We start from the raw sequence: 21,556 nt of genomic DNA on the forward strand, positions 1-21,556 counted from the left end.
TACAACCCATTTATTCTAACTTTTTACAAACTCGTCTAAATTAATTTTGAAAACTTAACTGCCAATTTATACAACCCTTTTTTTTAACTGTCATTAATTTAAATATTTACTTATAATGCCCAAAAAGCCTAATTACCAATTTTTTCTTCTGGCCCTCAAATATAACATTAACTCGCATGCGAGGTAACGTTGAAATAGAAAAAACACAGAATCCCGCTTGCGGGTTTCAGCGTTATTATGCAGGCGGGATTTTAACCTGCTTGCTTGTGAACATGTACTACATTGCTTTGAATTTTTGTGACAAGAGGAAAGCTTTGTCTGATGAATGTATTTGTGAAATGACCTGAGTGGTGGTAGATGGGTTAATTGGGTCGGTTGCGTTACCCAATTATTTATATCCATAAGTAAAATTTTATGATTCCCATACCCATCTATTCATGGGCGGTATGGGTAAATGTAGTTCAATGGACAAGTCAAAAAACGAGTTTGGCAACCCAATTACTCGTTTACAACCCATTTATTCTAACTTTTTACAAATTCGTCTAAATTCATTTTGAAAACTTAACTGCCAATTTATACAACCCTTTTTTTTAACTGTCATTAATTTAAATATTTACTTATAATGCCCAAAAAGCCTAATTACCAATTTTTTCCTCTCGCGTTCAAATATAACATTAACCCGCATGCGAGGTAACATTGAAATAGGAAACACACAGAATCCCGCTTGCGGGTTTCAGCGTTATTATGCAGACGGGATGTTAACCTGCTTGCTTGTAAACATGTACCACATTGCTTTGAATTTTTGTGACAGGTGGAAAGCTTTGTCTGATGAATGTATTTGTGAAATGACCTGAGTGGTGGTAGATGGGTTAATTGGGTCGGTTGCGTTACCCAATTATTTATATCCATAAGTAAAATTTTATGATTCCCATACCCATCTATTCATGGGCGGTATGGGTAAATGTAGTTCAATGGACAAGTCAAAAAACGAGTTTGGCAACCCAATTACTCGTTTACAACCCATTTGTTCTAACTTTTTACAAACTCGTCTAAATTAATTTTGAAAACTTAACTGCCAATTTATACAAACCTTTTTTTTAATTGTCATTAATTTAAATATTTACTTATAATGCCCAAAAAGCCTAATTACCAATTTTTTCTTCTTGCATTCAAATATAACATTAACCCGCCTGCGAGGTTACGTTGAAATAGAAAAAGTTAAGTGACTATTGCTTGAGTTAAGTGACTATTGCTTGAGACCTTCCTCAACTTCAACCCTACATAAAGAAGAAAAAAGTAGCATAAATTCTTCAAATTATAAGCACCTGAACCCATTATAAATTATCCTAATTGCCATAAATATTTTTATTATAAATTAAGGGTCAAAATAACATAAAGCCAACCAAGAACCCTGATGCAAAGTGTTTTCCACCTATTATATATAGACATCACCAATTGCCAATAAATGTTTCTAAATAACCAGATTAATTGTAATATCAAGGAACTCAATTGATAAACCATATTTGTACCTGTTTCACTAAAAGACAATAACAATTGAGAGATTATATTAATTTCTTTGGCTCAAAATCCCAATTTCATTAGGGAATGTGTGAACAGCTACTGGTTTGGATGCAAAGCCAAAAGCAACAAAAAAGCCATTTGAGTTATCCAGCCAAGGGATTTTCCAATTTGCTGAGGAAAGCTGAAGAGAGGAATGACATAACAGGCTTGAGAATTAGCAGACAGGGACCTATTATCTCACACCTTTTCTTTGCAGACGACTCTCTTATCTTTTGTAAAGCCAATATAAAGCAGGCCTCTGAAATTATGAAGATACTCAAGATTTATGAAGAGGCCTCAGGACAGTTGATTAACCTTGAGAAGTCGTCTGTCTTTTTTAGCAAGAATATGTCACTGGAGCAAAGGGAAGATGTATGTAGCTCAATGGGAGGGATGGCAGAGATAAAGCAAGGAAAGTACCTAGGACTGCCTATGGTCATCTCAAGGTCAAAGGACCAGGTTTTTGGTTTCATTAAGGAAAACATTAAGAGAAAGCTGCAGGATTGGAGGAACAAGTTGCTGAGTTCTGCCGGCAAGGAAGTGATGCTCAAGGCAGTATCAATGGCTATGCCAACCTACGCCATGTCCGTCTTCAAACTACCAAGGAAGCTATGTAAAGATATTAGCTCAATGATGGCCAATTATTGGTGGGGGGACTCTAATGGCAAAAACAAATTGCATTGGCTTTCTTGGAAGAAACTGTCTATGAAAAGGAATGCAGGAGGCCTAGGATTTAAAGACATTGAAGCATACAACAAGGCCTTGCTAGGTAAGCAGATTTGGAGAATTCTCACTAAACCAAACCTCCTGTTAAGCAAAGTGATGAGAGCAAGATACTTCCCCAAGGACTCAATTTTCACATGCAAGGTTCACAAAAATTCGTCCTGGATATGGCAAGGTTTACTAGGAGCCAGAAACTTGTTGGACAGAGGGGTGATCAGACGGATTGGCAATGGGAGAAGTACTAGAATATGGGACCATATGTGGATCCCTGGATCTAATTCAGGCAAACCAACCGCAGCCAGTCCACTGAGTAGGGAGTTGAAGATGGTTCATGAGTTAATAAGTCATCACAGATGGAATAGAGTCACCATCTTCAAGAATTTTCATCAGGGTGATGCTGAGAAAATACTAAGCATTCCCATAAGCCTAACGGAGAGGGAGGACAGCTACTACTGGCAACACAATGCAGGGGGGATATACACGGTCAGCTCAGGATATAAACTTCAAATGGAGGAAAGTGCTAATGCAGAGAAGGAAGAAGCAGAAGGAGCTGGGCCAAGCATTACAGATGGCAGTCAACAAGTTAGACAAATGTGGAACACCCTTTGGAAGCTCAACATTAAACATAAAATTAAGATTTTCATTTGGAAATGCTTAACAGGGGCATTACCAGTTAGAGCAGCAATTCACAGGAAGACAGGTTTGGGGGATCCACTGTGTAGAATCTGCGGGGAAGAGCAGGAAACAGTGGAACATCTTTTGCTCAAATGCCAACACACCCAGGAGGTATGGAAGGTAGCACCATTACAATGGGATGGGGCGGTAGACCAACAAGGAGACTTCAAACGTTGGTGGGTAAGAATCTCAGAGGCAAGGAAAAGGCCAAAGGGGCAGGAGCATATTGGGTTGACTGCAAACATCTTATGGCAAGTGTGGAAAGAGAGGAATAAGAAGGAATATGAGAATATAAGCGTTTGTTCACCAGCTAGGACAATTGGGAAAGCTCAGAAGGAATGGCTCGAACAAGAGGGAAGTGCAAACTCAAAAACCAGCCTGAGCCCAGAAGAAACAACTCCCAACCATGAAGAGCACTATCAGAGGCAGGCAGAAGAAGGCACCATTCTGTTGGACGTGGCTACAACAAGTCACTATGACCAGGCCTCACTGGGGATTGGAGTCACAGCTAGGAGACATCCATGCATTAGGCTAGCGGAATGGGCACTTAAAGAGAGAAGCCTGGGAGAAAAAGCAATAGATGAAGCAGTGGCCATTAAGCTGGTGTTGTGCAAAGCTCTAGAGCTGCACTGGAGTAGAATCATGATTCACTCCAACAACCAGGAACTGTTGCGACAGCTAAAGTACAAGAGCCCATCCAACAGTAGATTAGCCACCTTGATAGATGACATTTTGAACATGCAAAAGTTGTTTCGCATGTGCTTGTTTTGTTTGGTTCAGAAAGAAAGATTAGTAAGAAGTAAAAGACTAAGTTCTCATGCCATAGGCATTATTGTGGATGAGGAATGGAACTTCCTCAGTGCTACCGTGCACTAGATGTATAGTTTTATCGAGCCTTTGCTCGCACTTGTAATTTTCTTGTTATATTGAATGAAATGATCCTACCGTTTCGATAAAAAAAAAAAAAAAAGTTATCCAGCCAAGATCCAGCTAGTCTTAAGAAGAATTATTCTCATCATAGCCAGTATTTTTTTACATCAAGCATGTGTAACAGAGGAAAATCTAAAATAGTGAATTCTGAGTAAAGAAGAGAATAACGAGACAATGAGAGAGTAGATTATAAAAAAAGGAAAACGAAGCGTCAAACTTTTGTAAAGCCTTCTGATGAATTGCAAAAAATAAGGTCCAAATACTCAACATCTTAGCCACATTGTTGCATGTCCCTTTATTTGGTGGCCATATTCTTAATTGCTTTAGATTTTGTAAGTTTGATTATGGAAAGTGATTATAGCGAATAATCAAAATTAGCAAAAACTATGCTTTAGTTGATTATAAAAAATCTATAATCTGATCTAGGGATGGCTCTCGGGGCGGGGGGTGGGGCGGGGGCGGGGGGGAATTTTTTCCCCCCACTTAGAAACGGGGCGGGGGAGTATACCCCCGCCCCGCCACCCACAAAACAAAATATATATATATATATAAATATATATAATTATATATAATATGTAAGTTAATTAGTTATAAACTTATGATAATGATATTATTAGTTAGATGTATTATATAATGTATATTAGTTTATGTAATATAATTGATATTATCAATTATATGAATAATTATACATGTCTACTAATAGAATTTATTAATTAGTTATACTAAATTTACTAATACATTTATACTAAATTTCTAATTACACTTAATAGAATAACACTTTTTTCTCAAAAAAAAACACAAACACAATAATGAATTAGTGATTGCATTTGTACTAAAAGTGAAAACTTGACTATTTTAGTTATATTTATTTCATCATATTGGATTGTATTCAAATAACTTCTGTTTGATTGTTTTTATGAGTTTCAATTGTAAAATTACAATGAATAATAATTTGGTGATGTGTTGATATTTTAGTACTTGATTATTTATTAAAATTTAATTATAATAAAATTATATAATAAAGTTTTATTAACCCCGCGGGGGCAGGGAAAGGCGGGGCGGGGGGAACTAATAGGCAACGGGGCGGGGGTCGGACCCCTCCCCCGCCCCAACCCCGCCCCGTTGCCATCCCTAAACTGAACACAAAAATAATTAAGAATATCACAAAAACTGATTATCTAAAATTAGAATTTATAATCAGTCAAAATAATCAATTGAGAACAAACCCTATAAAACTAATTATTTGGGCCACACTTGATTATATTAAAAGAACTAGAATAATATCTATTTGTGTTGTTTTTGCTACTAAAGTGTTAATAAATTTGCTGATGATGATATTGAGTGTCTCATAGCATAAACAGTAACATGCGTCATGAACTAAAAAAGAGTGGGTTGTTGAAAATGCATATAAAGAATATGACTTATTAGTGATTACTATTCATTCTACCTTAAATTGCCCAAGGATTTAAAATTAATATATGAACAATTCATAAGGAAAGAAATGATAAAGCAAATACAAGGGAACAATTTGAATTGAACTTGCTATCATTTGAGAATAATTTGACTAATAATCTGCTTCAACGGTAAGACTACATTGATTGATAGTCGCTTCAACAAAGGAAACAACTTTACTTATGATTACTACAATAAGGGAAATTACACCAACAAAGAAATAGAAATAAGGAAAATTTGATCCTAATCCAAGGAGTAGAAAAAACAAGGAACATAAAAAGAAAATTAACTAAGATACTTCAGTTAATGGCTAGAATTTTTTAATCTTTTTGTCTTTGGAGTTGTAAGAAGTGTGTATTGTTTTGCCTTTATCCCCAAATATTCATGTTTGAGAATTGAGATGCTCTCATGTGATCACTGCTACTTATATCTTATTATTTTATACAACCTCTCTATCCTTCTAGATTAAAGATGCAATCGAGTCAAATCTAATTCGAATTTCACTACACTTGAGTTCAAATTCGATTCTAATAAGTATATTTGAACTTGAGTTCGAGCTCGCTGAGTCTTCAATTTTACAACTCAAATTCGACTTGAGATATACTTGAACTTGAACTCGAGTAATTCTAAACTAGAAAAACAATTCAATAGAACATGAAATATTTTCTAATCAATTCCCTAAACAATATATTAAAAACTTTTGATTTTGATATAGACGGAAACCCGAAAGTTCCTGTTCCAAAAGTTCTAAATCACTCTAAATAATTGACTTTAGATTTTGATTTTGAACTAATAACATAAAATAGTAATGACCATAGAATTGGAAAAATAAATTAAAGAAGTGGGAATTAAGAGAGAGATAGGAGTAACAGAGTGAAGATATAGAGAGAATTTTTGTTAGGGAAAAAATAGTGATAGCTAGAGAAAAATGAAGCGTAGTAAAAGAGAAAGCAAAGCTAAATATGTATTATGGTATTTTGAAAATTATCTATAAATAATTTCACAATTATAAAAAAGTTAAAATTATGTATACAAAAGTTCAATAAGGTTTGCTAGTATTTGAGTTTATATTTTGGAGCTCGAGTTTAACTCGATTTCTCACTTAAGTTACTCAAACTCAGGGTTGAACTCTATTTTTATCCTTAAGCGAAGCATTTTTAGAGTGAAGTACTGAATTATTCACGAGTAGCTCAGTTCATTATACAAGAATGTCCTTTAAAAAATACATATTAAGTCGAATAATATAGTTATGAAAATTAAATGATGTTAAGTTAGTTCTTTTATGTCTAAAGATAACACAATTGTTTAAATTGGCATTTAAAGACTGTGTATATATAAGATAAGAATGCAGTATGCAAACAAACAAAGGTACAACAATTGTTCTCTTTATTTGTTGGATAATTTTGTAAAGATTAAATGTTATATATACTGATAGTATATACAATATCATGATTGGATATATGACACATATGCAAAATTTGAATTTTAAATTCAAATTATGTATCATATATTAATGATGAAAGTGCATACACTATCAGTGTATATAGAAGATTAATCCTTTAGTAAACACAAGAGGTTAATAGGAAAATAACAAAAAGATAAAGACAAGTGCACGACCCATCTTTTTTTTTTCCCATTTTATAATGTACCTGCAATCATAACGGTTTAGGATAAGTGCATCTACGTTATATAACACATGGAATATCTTTAGGATAGCGTTTGTTAAAGTTAGTTATTTTTTTCCTTTTATATGAGTTTTTTGCCATGAAATTTCAAAATTTTTCTCACTTTTCTGCATTTTGTGTCCTATAAAATTTGTAGAATTTTGGAGAAAAATTGTTGATTACTCACAATATTTCCAATAACTGCCATTCACCATACATTTGCTTTCAAAAATTTGGGCCAGGGCAAAAGGAAAATCAAAACCTTATCAGGAGAAGCTTATTAGTATTAAGCAGCAGCTTTCCCTGGATTATCAATTCTTGGTTTTGTTTATTAGTTATTTATTTATTCATTTTTATTGTTAACGGATGGTGGAAGAATTGCGAAGAGAAAAAGAGGAGGGGGCTGATGATGGATAGATCATCATATAGATAGATGGATAGATTGAATGGGTTAAAAAAAATAAAATAAAAAAAAAAGAAAAAGAAATGAAAGAATGAAGGGAAGGAAATATGAGGGGGACGAGTGCGGTGGGTTTGTTGTTGGGGGAAGAAGTAGAAGTGCAAGTGCGTCTACCACTAGTGTGTAGATACAGTGAGCAGTGTATATATATATCTATTATGTTTACAACAACTGCTCTGGTACTTTGGTATTTCTCTCAATTTTTATTTATTATTTTTTTAGGTGTATATATATCAATCTAATTATGTTTGCAACAACTGCTCTTGTACTTTGGTATTTCTCTCAATTTATATTTATTATTTTTTCAGGTATATATCTACCTTGTATATAAGAAAAGAGTAAGATTTTAGTGTTTTCCTTTCCTCTTGCCATATGGCTTCTTAATTATCTGACAAGTGGCAAGGTAAAATGTCTAAATCTAAAGCTTCTCTTGTCCGTAGCCCTCTATTTCTTTTCCTTCTTTTGCTATTGCACGTTACTGTAGCATGCTGTCTCACTGACACATACCGCTCTTGGTGAATTTTTGAGCTTTCATTCTTTCCTTTTCTTTTTATAGGCAATGGTGGATAGATAGATTGGACTGCATTGCACAATGACCAAATTTGGTCTGGCATTGACATTCAAGTATGAGGTCCAATTATTTTTATTGGAATTTTCAATTTGTAAGCTTTTGATAGATGTAATTCAATTACAAATTATTATTATTATTATCATTATTTATATACCTTGTATATAAGAAGAAAGCCAAGTAATTGTAGCAGCCTATCTTGTTGACACATGTATTACGTATATTTTTGACAAGTGGAATCTTGATTATTTTAGCTAAATTTTTCTTTCACTTTTTTGATTCAATTGGGCCAAAATGATTAAAATATTTTTTCTCCTTGAGAAAATCAACTCCGTCTCTTCTTCTTCTTCTCGCCACAGCTATTATCATTCCTCACCTTTTTTATTTTTTATTTTTTAAACCTAATCTAACTAAGATTGTTGCCATTTGTTTCGTCGAGATGATTAGCTACTTAACAAAGAGATGTCTTTATTATTTTTTTATCCCATTTTACATTTTCTTTTCTTTCTTTCTTTTTTTGTATTTCTAATCTCTCATGTTTGCTCTATTCTTCGATCATAATGTTATAGCCAACTGGCATTTGTTTGTAAAATTTATAGGATGACGTTGTTATTTGATATTTCTTCACGGATAAAAGGTGAAGTATTAAAATATGTAAAAAAATCTTATTACACGAAATCCTTCCTCCCAAGTATAAAAAAGCAAAATCATATTACTTACAGCCAATAAAATAAATTAACATCCGAGTTTCTTGTTGCTTAATTAGCCATGCTGTAGAGGATCATAAAAATAACAAAGCGTCAAATATCTCTGGTGTCTAGTTTTCTAATCTCTCTCTCTCTTTTTTTTTTTTCACAACGACAACATTCTTATAATCTATTATCAAAAAAAAAAAATCTTATAAGCTAATGTATCATATCCTGCAAGGAAGGGAAATCTGAAGAAACTGTGTAAGAAATTAACAAATAAATAAATTTTATTAAATCAAAGGGTTGTTCTGCTTTTTTTTTAAAAAAAAAAAAATTTCATTGCATATATAATTCGAACTCTCGACTTGTGGCCCAGTGAGCTGTTTGGATTGTAAATTATTTGAGATATTTTTACTGTAGTACTTTTTGTAATGTGATGTATGTGAGATAAAAAGGTAATTGAGAAGATAAAAAGGTGCGTTGGAAATTATAATGATGATGTAAGCAAATAAATTTTGGCTAATAATTCTCTATCCAAACAAACCGCTAGTTTTCTAATCACTTGTACACCTTTAATAAAGAGACTAGCACATAGACAAAGAAAGCGTACCGCGTAAAAACTACTGCCACACGGTTTCAGTCCGCGTAACGACTACCGACCCCACCCTCCTTCCTCCAAAGAATCCATCACCTGTAAAGCAACGATAGGCTGCTACTGCCTCATCAATAAAGGCAGTTACTTTCCTTCTAACGTCAGCTTTGGTTTTGACTCTTACCGAAATAAAGGATTTAATTAATGAGTACTTAGAGTTGGTTTTAAAAATACTATTAGTATTAATTTAAAAAGCATTCAGATGCAGGAAGATATAATTAATATAACTGTGTATATTTACTAAGTAGATTATGTACAATTTACTAAGTCAGATGCCGAGTTCCCTCTGAATACCTGTTTCAAAAATCCATATGAAAAGGAAAAATAAAGAAAAAACAAAGGGCCTGCATTTTAACTCGTGATAGATAAAAAGCAAACGCTTATGCAATAATAAACTAGTATAATAAAATGTGATGAATCCCGCATGTTTCGTTCAAATCACACCTCAAAATCCATATTGACCGCATGTAACTGAAGTAATAGCAGTAGTAGCATCAAGCAACAAGCGCTTTGTGGCTATGGTGCAGTGCAGCGCCACCAAGTAATGTAATACCCAAGGAAATCGGATCTTCATTTGCTGCCTCCTTTCTACCTACTTCATTTCTGATTATCCCCTAGCTAGTTTGTGAGTTGAGGATAGAAAAGAAAGGAAGAGAAAGGTTAAGTTATGAGAGAAAAGAAAAGATAAGAAAAGAAGGGAAGAGGTTTTAATGTTGTTTGGGAGTTTACGAAAGAAAAGAAGTGATTTTGGACATATAAATAAATAAATATTTCATTCAACAGCTTTTTAGGGGTAGAATGGGCAATTTAAAAAACTTTTTGCTGCCTTTCCGTGCTTTCCTTTGCTTTCTGCCCGATTTGGGCCGGAAATTTTTTTTAAACTGTAGCTATTTTTTCCTCCTTCCAATTCCGTCGGTTTCTTTTCCTTTCCTTCCACTTAAAACTCTCAAATGTGAGAGATGCAGTCTTTCTCTTCTATTCCTTTCTTTTCTGTTCAAATCTCATCTCCCAAACTAGCTTGATATCCCATTTCAGTTCCGTTGCGCCCCTTCCAAGAGAAAATTGCTCAGAAACTTCGCCATGTTGGCGTCATCCTCAAAGCGTATAATAGAGGATGCTTCTTTGCTTTCTACTTGAAATTGTCCTTCTCCTTTCTTAATCACAGCCCGCGTACGATCCCAGACATTTCCTTGTAGTTCCTCCTTTGTTTTTGCTTATATAAACACTGCACCGCAGTGCTTGGTTGAAAACAACGTTTATTTTGATATTGTGCATGTGTACGAAACAAAATCGTTGCAAGATTGACAGTAATGGAGAGCTACTTGAATGAGAATTTTGAGGTGAAGCCTAAGAATTCGTCCGAGGAGGTTTTGCAACGATGGAGGCATCTCTGTGGGGTTGTCAAAAATCCCAGGCGGCGGTTTCGATTTACTACCGATCTTTCCAAGCGTTACGAAGCGGCTGCTATTCGCCGTACCAATCAGGTCCCCTCCATTTAATTTACTTTTTAATATATCAATTTTTTTCTTTTATATCAATAAAAATAGTAAGGGCCTAAGCCAAGTATATGTGAACAATGGATCATTTGCACTTTTAAACTATGGAAGGAGTTTAGTCACCCATTCTATCTATCGTAGAAGTTCGACATTTATTTGGTTTGATTTGCATAACACTTCGAGTAATTTACAATTTTGTACCATTTAAGCTTGATTGAGTTTGAATTAACTAAAACTAAGTGATCTCAAACTCGCTTCAGTAAGTTAAAATTAAATTAAGTTCCAGCTTAAGTGTTTTAAATTCAGCTAAACTTGAATAGTGCACTGTTCAAACTTGACTCGATTTGTTTACACACTTAGATCCACCGGTAATTATGGTATTACTACTTGTGGGACCTTTTGAAAGTTGTTTCTATATGCCTTTATATAGTAAGCTACAACAGTGGTACATATGGTAATGATTTTATAACTTCTATGAGTTTCTATGTACTTTTTATATTTGTTTAGTGATTTTTTTAAAATCATATGCAATATTATGGACCAATTTTTTAGAAATTAAATACCTTAAGGACTATATTAACTTAACTTGAACATGAATAACCAATTTTAGCCAAGATTAAAAATTTTGGGGGCTACATTTTTGAAGCATTTAAAAATTAACAATAAATCTATAAGAGATCACACATTTCACAAAATAAATATAAATAGGGAGGTAATTTACACACATGATGAATATATGCATGAGAAGAGGAATAAATTAGTACTACATTAATCACACATGATAACAACACTACCAAATTCTCATTTTTTTCAACTGCTAATAATAACAAAAATCCCTATTTATAAATTAGGAGTGTGTTTGGATAGAGTATTATTTGAAATAATTACTGTAGCACTTTTTGTGATGTGATGTACGTGAGATAAAAAGTAGCAGAGAATATAAAAAGGTGAATTGAAAAATGTGTTTATGCTGCAAGCAAAATATTTGGTAATCCAAACACGATTATTTGGTAAATAAGTCTTGACAATCGCAATAAATTACCTAATAAAACACCAATTTTTAAATAATAAACTACTACTATCGATTCCAATAACTACTAAAAACCTTGTATTGACTTAGATACTACTAAGCAATAATACAGAAACTTTTTGCTCCGTTTGAATTAGTTGTTTTGGGGGTGTTTTTGAAAAATTTTGCTGTAGCAGAGTTTTTAGAGTATATTTTGGGATATTTTCAGAAAACATTTTGGGATATTTAAGAGTAGAAGAGTTTCTAGAATATATTTTGAGATATTTTTTAAAATTTTAAAAAAATTTAAACTAATTTTTAGATTATCTTTTAGAATATTTCTTAAAAACTTTTATTATATTTGAAAAATTAGTTTTTGAAAAACACTCCCATCAAGACTAATTTTTTAGTCTTGATTTAATATGCCAGCAGTCTTGGCCAAAACTTTGTGGACTAGTTTAGTTTGCCCCCAAAACATCGAGAACTAAATTTGCGTATTTTTCCCAACAAAATTGTCATCTTAATCTTTAATAGTGGGAGATTGGAAGCAAAAGATTAGATATTTAGTGTATTATGATTATTTTTGCATTACTATTATTATTATGTATTATTGGAAAATTGCAGCCATCATCATTGGTTTATTAATAACTAGGCTTGGTGCCCCGCGGGTTCCGCGGGGTGTCCATTATTGCCTATCTTAGGATAATATAAGATTTATTTAATAACATAGACTTAGAGTAGTTTGTATGATAAAGGAGTTGGAATAGTAGATAGAAGAGTGATATATTGGATTGATTTATTTATAAATAGATATAGTAAAATTTATGTGATTTGTATTGTGTTTTTATAAATTAATATGATCTGAAAATTTGATGGGTAATATTGGTTTCAAAAATTTTTGTTTTTTGATTTTAATTTAGTTATAAGTAAATATTATTTAAATTAATGGAATATATATTATTTTTTTTAAGTTGATAGGATGAAAAATTAGGTGGAGAATTACATTAAGAGTGTTATAATTTATTGTACTTTGGGTGTTGGTAGTTTATGTATTTTTGGATGATGATATTTTCATAATTTGGATAGCTAGGATGAGAGTGTGCATTGTTGCAGTGGAAAAGTTTATGGAAAGGATATAAAAGAATGAGAAGTTTGTTAAAAATTAAATGGATAATAGATTTTTTTTTGGCAAATTTTGATATAGTCTTGGTGTTGTGTGATGAGATAAATTAATAATTTGGAATAATTTGATATTTTAGCTTGGTAAAATATGTGTTTATTAATTAAGTATGTTTTTTTCCATAAGTAAAGATGATATTGATTTAGTTATGAATGAATGCGATTGAAATAGTTGGAAGTTGTATTTTTTTTAATTAATAGAATCTGAATAAGTAAAGAATAATAGTAATTTTGAGAGCTGGGAGATTTTATATTAATATTTTATTGATAAATGGATATTATTGAAAGTAAGGTGATGCAAATAAATTTTTTTTATAAGAAATAGAAGTGATTGCACATGAAAATTATAGAGTTTAATCACTGTAATTTGCAGTAGAATTTTTAAATATTTATTGTTTGATGTTTATGTGACTTAGTTTAGGTTACTCAAAGTTGCAGTGAATTTTGTATTAATATATAGATATAGGTATACGATATATTTTGTAATATGTATGTGTGTGTGTGTATATATATATATATATATATGCGTGTGTGTGTTTAGTATTTTATTTTACGTGTTATAATGGTTTAATTTTTTTAGTGTTTATATTTGTTGTGGTTTTGTTTGTTTGTTATATTTTTATTATTTATTTATTTATATATGTGTATATATATATGTGTATAATCAATATTTTATTTGAGCTTGTATGATTGTTTAATATTGTTTTAGCGTGTCTATCTTTTCTAATTTTGTTTGTTTGTTATATTTGTGGCGTTCCTATTTGTCTTATGATTCATGTGTCAATATGATTTTTTTTTGAGTTGCATCATGTATATTTTTGTCTATATATATATATAGGGGTGTGGTTTGAAGTATTTGTATGTAAATTTCTAGAAATTTGGTTATCTTTATTATAGTTTTAGAGAAAAGTTTGTCTTTTTTATTTTGGTTTTAAGTGGTATATTTTCTAATTTTTTAATTTTTGAAATATTATCAAAGTAACATTTTTGAAATCAATTAGTCATATTAATGCAAGCTAATATGAAGCGCACAATTGATTTATACTTATAATCAATATTTCTGTAGATATATATATTTTGCAAAAAATGAAATATATAAGGGCACACAATGAACTATCACTTTGTATTGACCGCATTTATGTTATGTTACTCAATCTTAAAATGCAAAAGCTTTAAATTAATAATTCAGTAGTTAACAAATATTATGGAAGTTACATTTTTGAAATAGAGGGAAATTATCCTATATTTTTAAAAACAATTGGTCGTATTAATGGAAGCTAATACAAAGTGGCACAATTGATTTATATTTATTAGATACACACAAAATTTCTGTCGATATATATATTTTCTAGAAAATCATTATTTTCGTCGATATATATATTTTGGAGAAAATTAATACACACACACACACACACACACACACATATATATATATAAAGGCACACAAATAGGATGCAAGAATATATATAGATTTTTATAGCCCAAAAAATTCGTGTATGCATTAAGGAATGGAAGGTAGCGGCTGCACAGCTACAACAAACAAAAGCAAAGAAGCAATAATTAAGAGAGAATATCATCGAAGCAACATCTTTGAAATAGAAGGAAACTATCCTATATTTTTTAAAGCGAGCATCTAATTAATCGTCATTTTTATAGAGAATAAAAGTAATGTCCTAAAGAAATACTGTCAAATTAACATTTTTGAAATAGAGGGAAATTATCCTACATTTTTCAAAACAAACATGTAATTAATCATCAGTTTTATAGAGAAGCATCCATTTTTATTCGTTTATAGACAAGTATCTAATTAACTATCACTTTGTATTCACTACATCTATGTTACATCACTCAATCTTAAAGTATAAAAGCTTTAAGCTAATAATTAAATAATTAACAAATATTGTTGAAGTAGCATTTTGATATCAATGTAAGCAAATACAAAGTGACACAATTGATTTATATTTATTAGACACACAGGAAATTTTCATCCATATATTTATTTTGTTGAGAAAATGAATATTTTTATAGACACAAAATTTTTGTCCATATATTTATCTTGTCGAGAAAATCAATATTTTTATCGATATATAAATTTTGCAAAAAACTAATATATATAAAAATGGACACAACTAATCTATCTAGATTTGTATAGCCAAAAAAATTTGTGCGTTCATCTGGGAATTGAAGGTAGCAGCTGCGGGCCTAACAAACAAAAGCAAAGAAACAATCATTTTGGTCAATATGCATAGAATTTTTGTTCATTTATATATATTACATACACATAGGATTTTCATTGATTTGCATGTAATGCAAAGTAGTACAATTGATTTATATTGATTAAATACACATAGAATTTTCATTGATTTGTATATATCACATTGATTGATCTATAAGGAAAATTTAAATTATGATTATTTGATATGAATAACACTTATTATATGTTAATATGAAGCGGTACAATCAATTTATATTTATTAGATACACATAGAATTTTGTTCATTTGTATAAATTATATACACATAGGATTTTCATTGATTTGCATGTTAATACAAAGTAGTACAATTGATTTATATTGATTAGATACACATAGAACTTTCATTGATTTGTATATATTAGATACACACAGAATTTTCATTGATTTGTATATTTTTTAGAAAATTTTAGAAAATCAATATTTTGGTCAATATACACATTTTGGAGAGAGCTAATAAATATAAAAGGGTACGAAAAATTATAAAGATAAAAACATAGGATTTTCATTGATTTGCATGTTAATACAAAGTAGTACAATTGATTTATATTGATTAGATACACATAGAACTTTCATTGATTTATATATATTAGATACACACAGAATTTTCATTGATTTGTATATTTTTTAGAAAATTTTAGAAAATCAATATTTTGGTCAATATACAAATTTTGGAGAGAGCTAATAAATCTAAAAGGGTACGGAAAATTATAAACAAAAAAACGCAGATGAAGAAAGTGACTGAAGATAGCATGTGCAGCCGTCTAAGATACAAGAAACAAAAGGACAAAATTGACTGCAAAATTACAAAGAAACCAGGACAAGGGCACAATCGGAATAAGTTAACAAAAGGAAAAATGAGGAAAAGCACAACAGCAGCCAAAGCAGCTGCATGGAACCTGGCAAAAGACACAAAAGCCCAAAATCAGCCACACAATTGCATTGAAACCAAGACAATCAACTGTAGCTCGACCTTCGGCGCTTTATGTAGTTTAAGATTTAAGATAAGATAAGATATCAATCAACAGAAATCGGCTGCCAAATTTAATGGGGCAGTATTCACCCAGTATTCCTGAAACCAAAACTGGGGCCTCATCAACCAAAACTGGCGCCAAAATTCGTTGTAACTGAATTGCTGAAATGGTAGTTAACTGCACGGAAAGATTCTGTCTAACCATTGATAAATCCAGGCAATGTACTAATAGATTTGGGGACAAGAAATTAATTCTCTGTTTCTCTCTCTCTCTCTCTCTCCCCCTTTCCCTCCCATTTATTTCTCTTCCACGTTCAAACCTTTCCCACGCCTATTCATCTCAATTCTTCCATTGTCACATTACTAAGGGCTAACATACTCTGACTCTCTCTCGCTCTCTGTCTCTCGCCGTCAGCTGCAGATTTTACAGATCAATGGTAACTTGCTTTCTTTTTTATTCTTCCATTTCTGAATTTCCAAGTGAAGCTTACATGCTAAAATTGTCTTGTGTGTGAATGACATTGAGCCTAGTGAAAGGCTATTGTGGTAATTTGCACACATATAATTGTTCTAGAGTTCAGGATCATAAAGCCTATCGCCTGTCATAAATTATGTACCAGATGATGATACAACTAAATTTTTTATTGCTGGAGTAAAAGTCGATCATTGGTGGAGAATGATTCAGCTGACAAAGGCAAACAAATAGCTAAACTCAAGATTTATGATAGCACTTGCCATATTTGCTGCAAAACACATTTGCTTAGATTACGCAGCTATTCATCTTATCAGACTGACAAAGTGTTGCATTATTCATCTAATGAGCTTCACTGATGAATTCATTGCATTATCATCTCCAAGTGCAATAGTGCTAGAGGTATGGTAGTTTGTACATCTGACAAGCTTTTAAGTCTAGTGGCACGGCTAGATTTGACACATTCATGGCTTGATATGCAATTGAATTTCTGATGCCAGTAGCCTCCAGGCATAAGGATTGGCTCCATGGTTCTGCGATTTAAATGGTAAAATACAGGCAGCTCTGTAAATTATATGTCTAGTTAAAGCATCTCTTTAGCTGTGAGGTTTTGCACAAACCTGAATCAGATGTTGTTTTTGAATTAAAATTGTCTTGTGTGTGAATGACATTGAGCCTAGTGAAAGGCTATTGTGGTAATCTGAGTTTAGATGTGTATCTAGCTAACTAAACTCTGAATTTCTAGAGTTATTTATGAGCAAGCTAGCCGTGACTTCCTTTTATGTTTTTGAGTTAAATTTCTGGTTGATTGTTGTAAGGAATGATTGTTTGTCATCAAGAGCTAATGATTGATGAAGCTCTTGGCCATTTGAGTAATTTTTGCAAGAGTTAAATCCTTGGTGGAATTGTTTAAGTGGTTTGGCCGAAATGTACTTGAAGGTCCATGAATTGTGGTTACTAAGGCCTAACATACTCTGTCTCTCTCTCTCTCTCTCGCGCCTTCAGCTGCAGATTTTACAGATCAATAGTAACTTGCTTTCTTTTTTTATTCTTCTTCTAATTAACCTCCAAGAACTTTATATATACTTTTTTTCTATGTCTTTGTAGGCGTTTCAGGAATATATTAGATATGTTATTGCATTCATATTCGTCTCATCAGCTAGCCTTTGGTTATCTCTTCTGATTCTTGGCGCCATTCCACAGTTTGCGCTGCTTTTTCTGGTTTTCACTTACCCACTTGTGACGTTTTTAGTTTTACATTTTATTTGGAGCAATCGGGTTGATCGTGCCATTGGTTGGCTTCGTCGGAGACGTTTAGCGCGTCAGGCTGGGTATATTGCTCTTTTTGCCTACGGGCGCATTGTAGTCAATAGTAAGGATGAATGGTACGTCGCCTTTCTCTCATGTTCTATCCTGTGTGGAATGGGCATTCTCGGCTTTTTCTCTGCCGCCGAAGATTTCGTTATGGCGCTTCAATCTATATCCACGTATTCTGGAGCTGCTGCTTTGGAGTTGATGGTTCTTGGTCAGCACCCTGTACAGGCCAGCTGTGCTGCTGGCCTGTATATCTTGGCGGAAGCTATAATGGTAGGTCTCCGACCATTTGGTGCTTTTCTGCCAAAAACTGAGAATTTGTGACTTAGACTTAAAATGACATTTTGTGTTTGCAGTTCGTTGGAGCAGACCCGGCAGCGTTCCGTGGCTGCCTGACCTTCGCTCGACCCCTGCTGAACCACTGGTAGAGGCTGTTGGTAGACGGAAATCAGCTGGCGGAACCGCGTGTTTAACGGCAAACACCTGACTCGCTGGAAGTCCCGGAATATTTTAGCACTCAAATGTGCTCCGGTTACTGTTACTGTTTTCTATGATTTTAGTTCCATTTTGTTGAAGCAAAGAGCATTCCTCATTTGGCTCCTAAATTTTACTTGTATAGGATGCACTAGTTACTCAGGTTTTCTCCCAATATCAGAAGATAAGTGATTTTCTGCAACCATAAATATTGGATATTCACAATATTAAATTTGCAATGTTGAACCGACTGGTCTCTGAAAGTTTTATCAGTTCCTTAGAATAATAAACTAGGTGAATATGAGTTATTTGAGCCTCAAAGGTACTTGAAATTATCAGAAAGCTGCATGCGTGTAACAACACCTCTACATGTTCTCAAGGGAAGTATTCCAGAAAACTCTGGCAGAAAAGCTGCTCTGGCACCAAGACAAATGACCACAGCGTTATATTCCCCTGAAAAGAATATGTTTATCAAATTTCTCATCTAATCATGCTTAGTTCTCTACAAGTAGTTGACTTATTCTGTTGAACCCAGAATAGCTCAGCTGCTTCTCACGTATCAATGAGGAATATGCTCTCAGTGACAGCATATACTTTTTTTTTTTTCCTAAACGTTAGAATTTTATATATATCTCCTTAACCTGTACAGAGTTTGGACAACGGTCCAAAGAAAAGGAACAACCTGTCCCAGCAACCTACTGATGCACTATTCGGACACAGAAAACGCGATTAGAAACGCGCCTTCAACTCGCGTTTACTAAGTCGCGTTTCCTGCACAAATCCTGCAGGAATGAAAACGCGACTATGTTGGAAAACGCGAATTTTAGTCGCGTTTCTAAAGTCGCGTTTGTGAATCTTGATCCAGGCTTGAAAACGCGATGTTTATGATCAACGCGACTTTGTGTCGCGTTTTGAAGCGCGTTTTATTCAGTCTCGTTGCAGAATTTGAAACGCGTTTTGATGAAAACGCCACTTGGAAGCGCGTTTTCATGCTAGGTGCGTTTTCTTCTGCAATTTTTTGCAGAAAATGAACTGTGAAAAATTACCATTGGTACCCCCAATCACTCAAAATGTATCATAAATCATTTGTTTGTAAAATTTATCGATGTGCACACATGTAAAACATTAAAAACATGTGTTTTACCTCTTTTAAACGGATCAAATAACCTTGTAACGCAAATCGAGGGTTGAGTTGCTTGATCAAAGTTCACTTTTTTTTTTACCTCAAATGGTCATTTTTGCTTCCAATTGCCAACCGTATAGCACAAAAACAACAAATTAACTAAAACACTTATTCAAACCACAAAATCACACCAAAATAACATAAGGTACTAAAACATTGGGTTGCCTCCCAACAAGCGCTTTTGTTTATAGTCGTTGGCTCGACTATATCACCTCATTTTTTTTTTCAAGGAGGCTTAGTTAACGAATAATCCACCATTTTAGGTCTTGGTGGATCATTAAATGGTGACTTTATAGCAAAAGTCACATGATTTAATGGTTTGAGAAATGAAAGTGACTTACCTATCCCAAGTGTTTCATAGATATTACCTTGAATATGCATCACTTGAGAATTCACCAAAAGAATTGCCATGAGAATATCCTGGGTAGCAATACCCTTAGAACCTATACTTTCAATGCACTCCTCAAGAGGGGTGAAAAATGAGTCATTAAAACTCACCTCTTGAGGCTCAAAGTTAGTTCCAAAAATATTATCATGTGAAATGGATATTTGCTCATTAAAACACACTTGAGATTCATCATTTTCATCAAAATGCAACCCATTTTTACATACAACATTCCCACCATTCATGCTAGGATTATTTTGCAAATTATTAGAGGAAATAACTTCACACAATGCATGCAATTTCTCTTGTATTCTACTAAAGTGAGAAGTCAGTTCATCTATTCTTTCTTCAACCCTATCAAAACGGTCGGAAGTTGCATTAGCTAATTTTTCTAAAGGTAACTCCCAAGATGGTTTAGAATCATTAGCTACCATTTCAATTGCCAACTCCCAAGATGGTTTTGATTCATATTGGACACATTCAGGTTGGTAATCGTAAAAATATGAAGAATTACTATAAATAAATTGATTATCCCAACCATAAGCAGGAGAATTGCTCCCATTAGCTCTATATTGATCAAAACAAGGATTGTAATGCTCTAATTCATCATAATAATCCACATTTTGTGCTTGCATACATGTATTAGTAGCATGATAACCTCCACACAAGTCACAAATCACATGATAAGAATTAAAAGCATTAACATTCCTCCCTTGCTCAATTTCATGCATAATTGTGTCCATTTGAACTTGTAACATGATTACATCAAATTTTTCCGTTAAACACTTCAAACCATCTTCATAAGACATACCTCTAGTAATTTCTTGGTTACCTCTATTGAAGGAGTTTTGCACTTGGTAACCATCCCTTGCCAATCTTCCACTTCTCAAGCATTGTCCTCCAAATTGACGTACCCTTCTCATCACCTAAAATTGCTTTTAAACAACCTCAAAAGCAAAATTAGTAAGAAAAATAGGTAATGAAACACATACACATAAAACACAAAAATAACAGAAAATAACATTCACACTATAACTAATGAAATGTCTAAACTAATAAAGTTACTCTTCACACCGATATTGCCAAATCTTCCCTGGCAACGACGCCAAAAACTTGACGGGTATTTTACATACGTGCAAGCTAAAAAATACCGAATTACACCCGTTCACTGCAAGTATACAGATCAACTAGTAATTTAGGGTATATATCGGGTCGATCCCACAGGGAAGAGTGAACAATTACCGGTATTACTAAAATTTCTCTATTATTTAGACTATCAATGAATTATAACAAATTTAACCTACTGAAATTATACAAAATAACAAATAAAAGCTCCTTAGGTTGTGGTATCCCTAACTACTCATGCAAGTGCTATATTTGGATCATCGAGTACTACATCTAGGCTAGTTATGGAGTAATTTCCTTAAACATGTGAAACCTACTTTCG

At 32.9% G+C, this 21,556-nt stretch overlaps 1 protein-coding gene across 1 annotated transcript; it reads left to right on the plus strand.

Moving 5' to 3' along the window:
* Positions 1-10,461: 10,461 nt before the first annotated feature.
* On the plus strand, positions 10,462-18,672 carry LOC113775505. The gene is made up of 3 exons (XM_027320413.1): positions 10,462-10,857; positions 17,861-18,340; positions 18,424-18,672. The coding sequence occupies exons 1-3, from the start codon at positions 10,684-10,686 to the stop codon at positions 18,493-18,495; spliced, it is 726 nt and encodes a 241-aa protein (XP_027176214.1). The 5' UTR covers positions 10,462-10,683; the 3' UTR covers positions 18,496-18,672.
* Positions 18,673-21,556: the final 2,884 nt, after the last annotated feature.

Source organism: Coffea eugenioides, chromosome 6 (assembly GCF_003713205.1).
Source record: "Coffea eugenioides isolate CCC68of chromosome 6, Ceug_1.0, whole genome shotgun sequence".
NCBI lineage: Eukaryota > Viridiplantae > Streptophyta > Magnoliopsida > Gentianales > Rubiaceae > Coffea > Coffea eugenioides.

Excerpts from the sequence above, each read along its gene's own strand:
- LOC113775505 (XM_027320413.1), top strand. The coding sequence starts at position 10,684 with ATGGAGAGCTACTTGAATGAGAATTTTGAGGTGAAGCCTAAGAATTCG. Across the intron at positions 10,858-17,860 it reads CTATTCGCCGTACCAATCAG|GCGTTTCAGGAATATATTAG; the intron begins GTCCCCTCCATT and ends ATGTCTTTGTAG. Across the intron at positions 18,341-18,423 it reads TCTTGGCGGAAGCTATAATG|TTCGTTGGAGCAGACCCGGC; the intron begins GTAGGTCTCCGA and ends TTGTGTTTGCAG.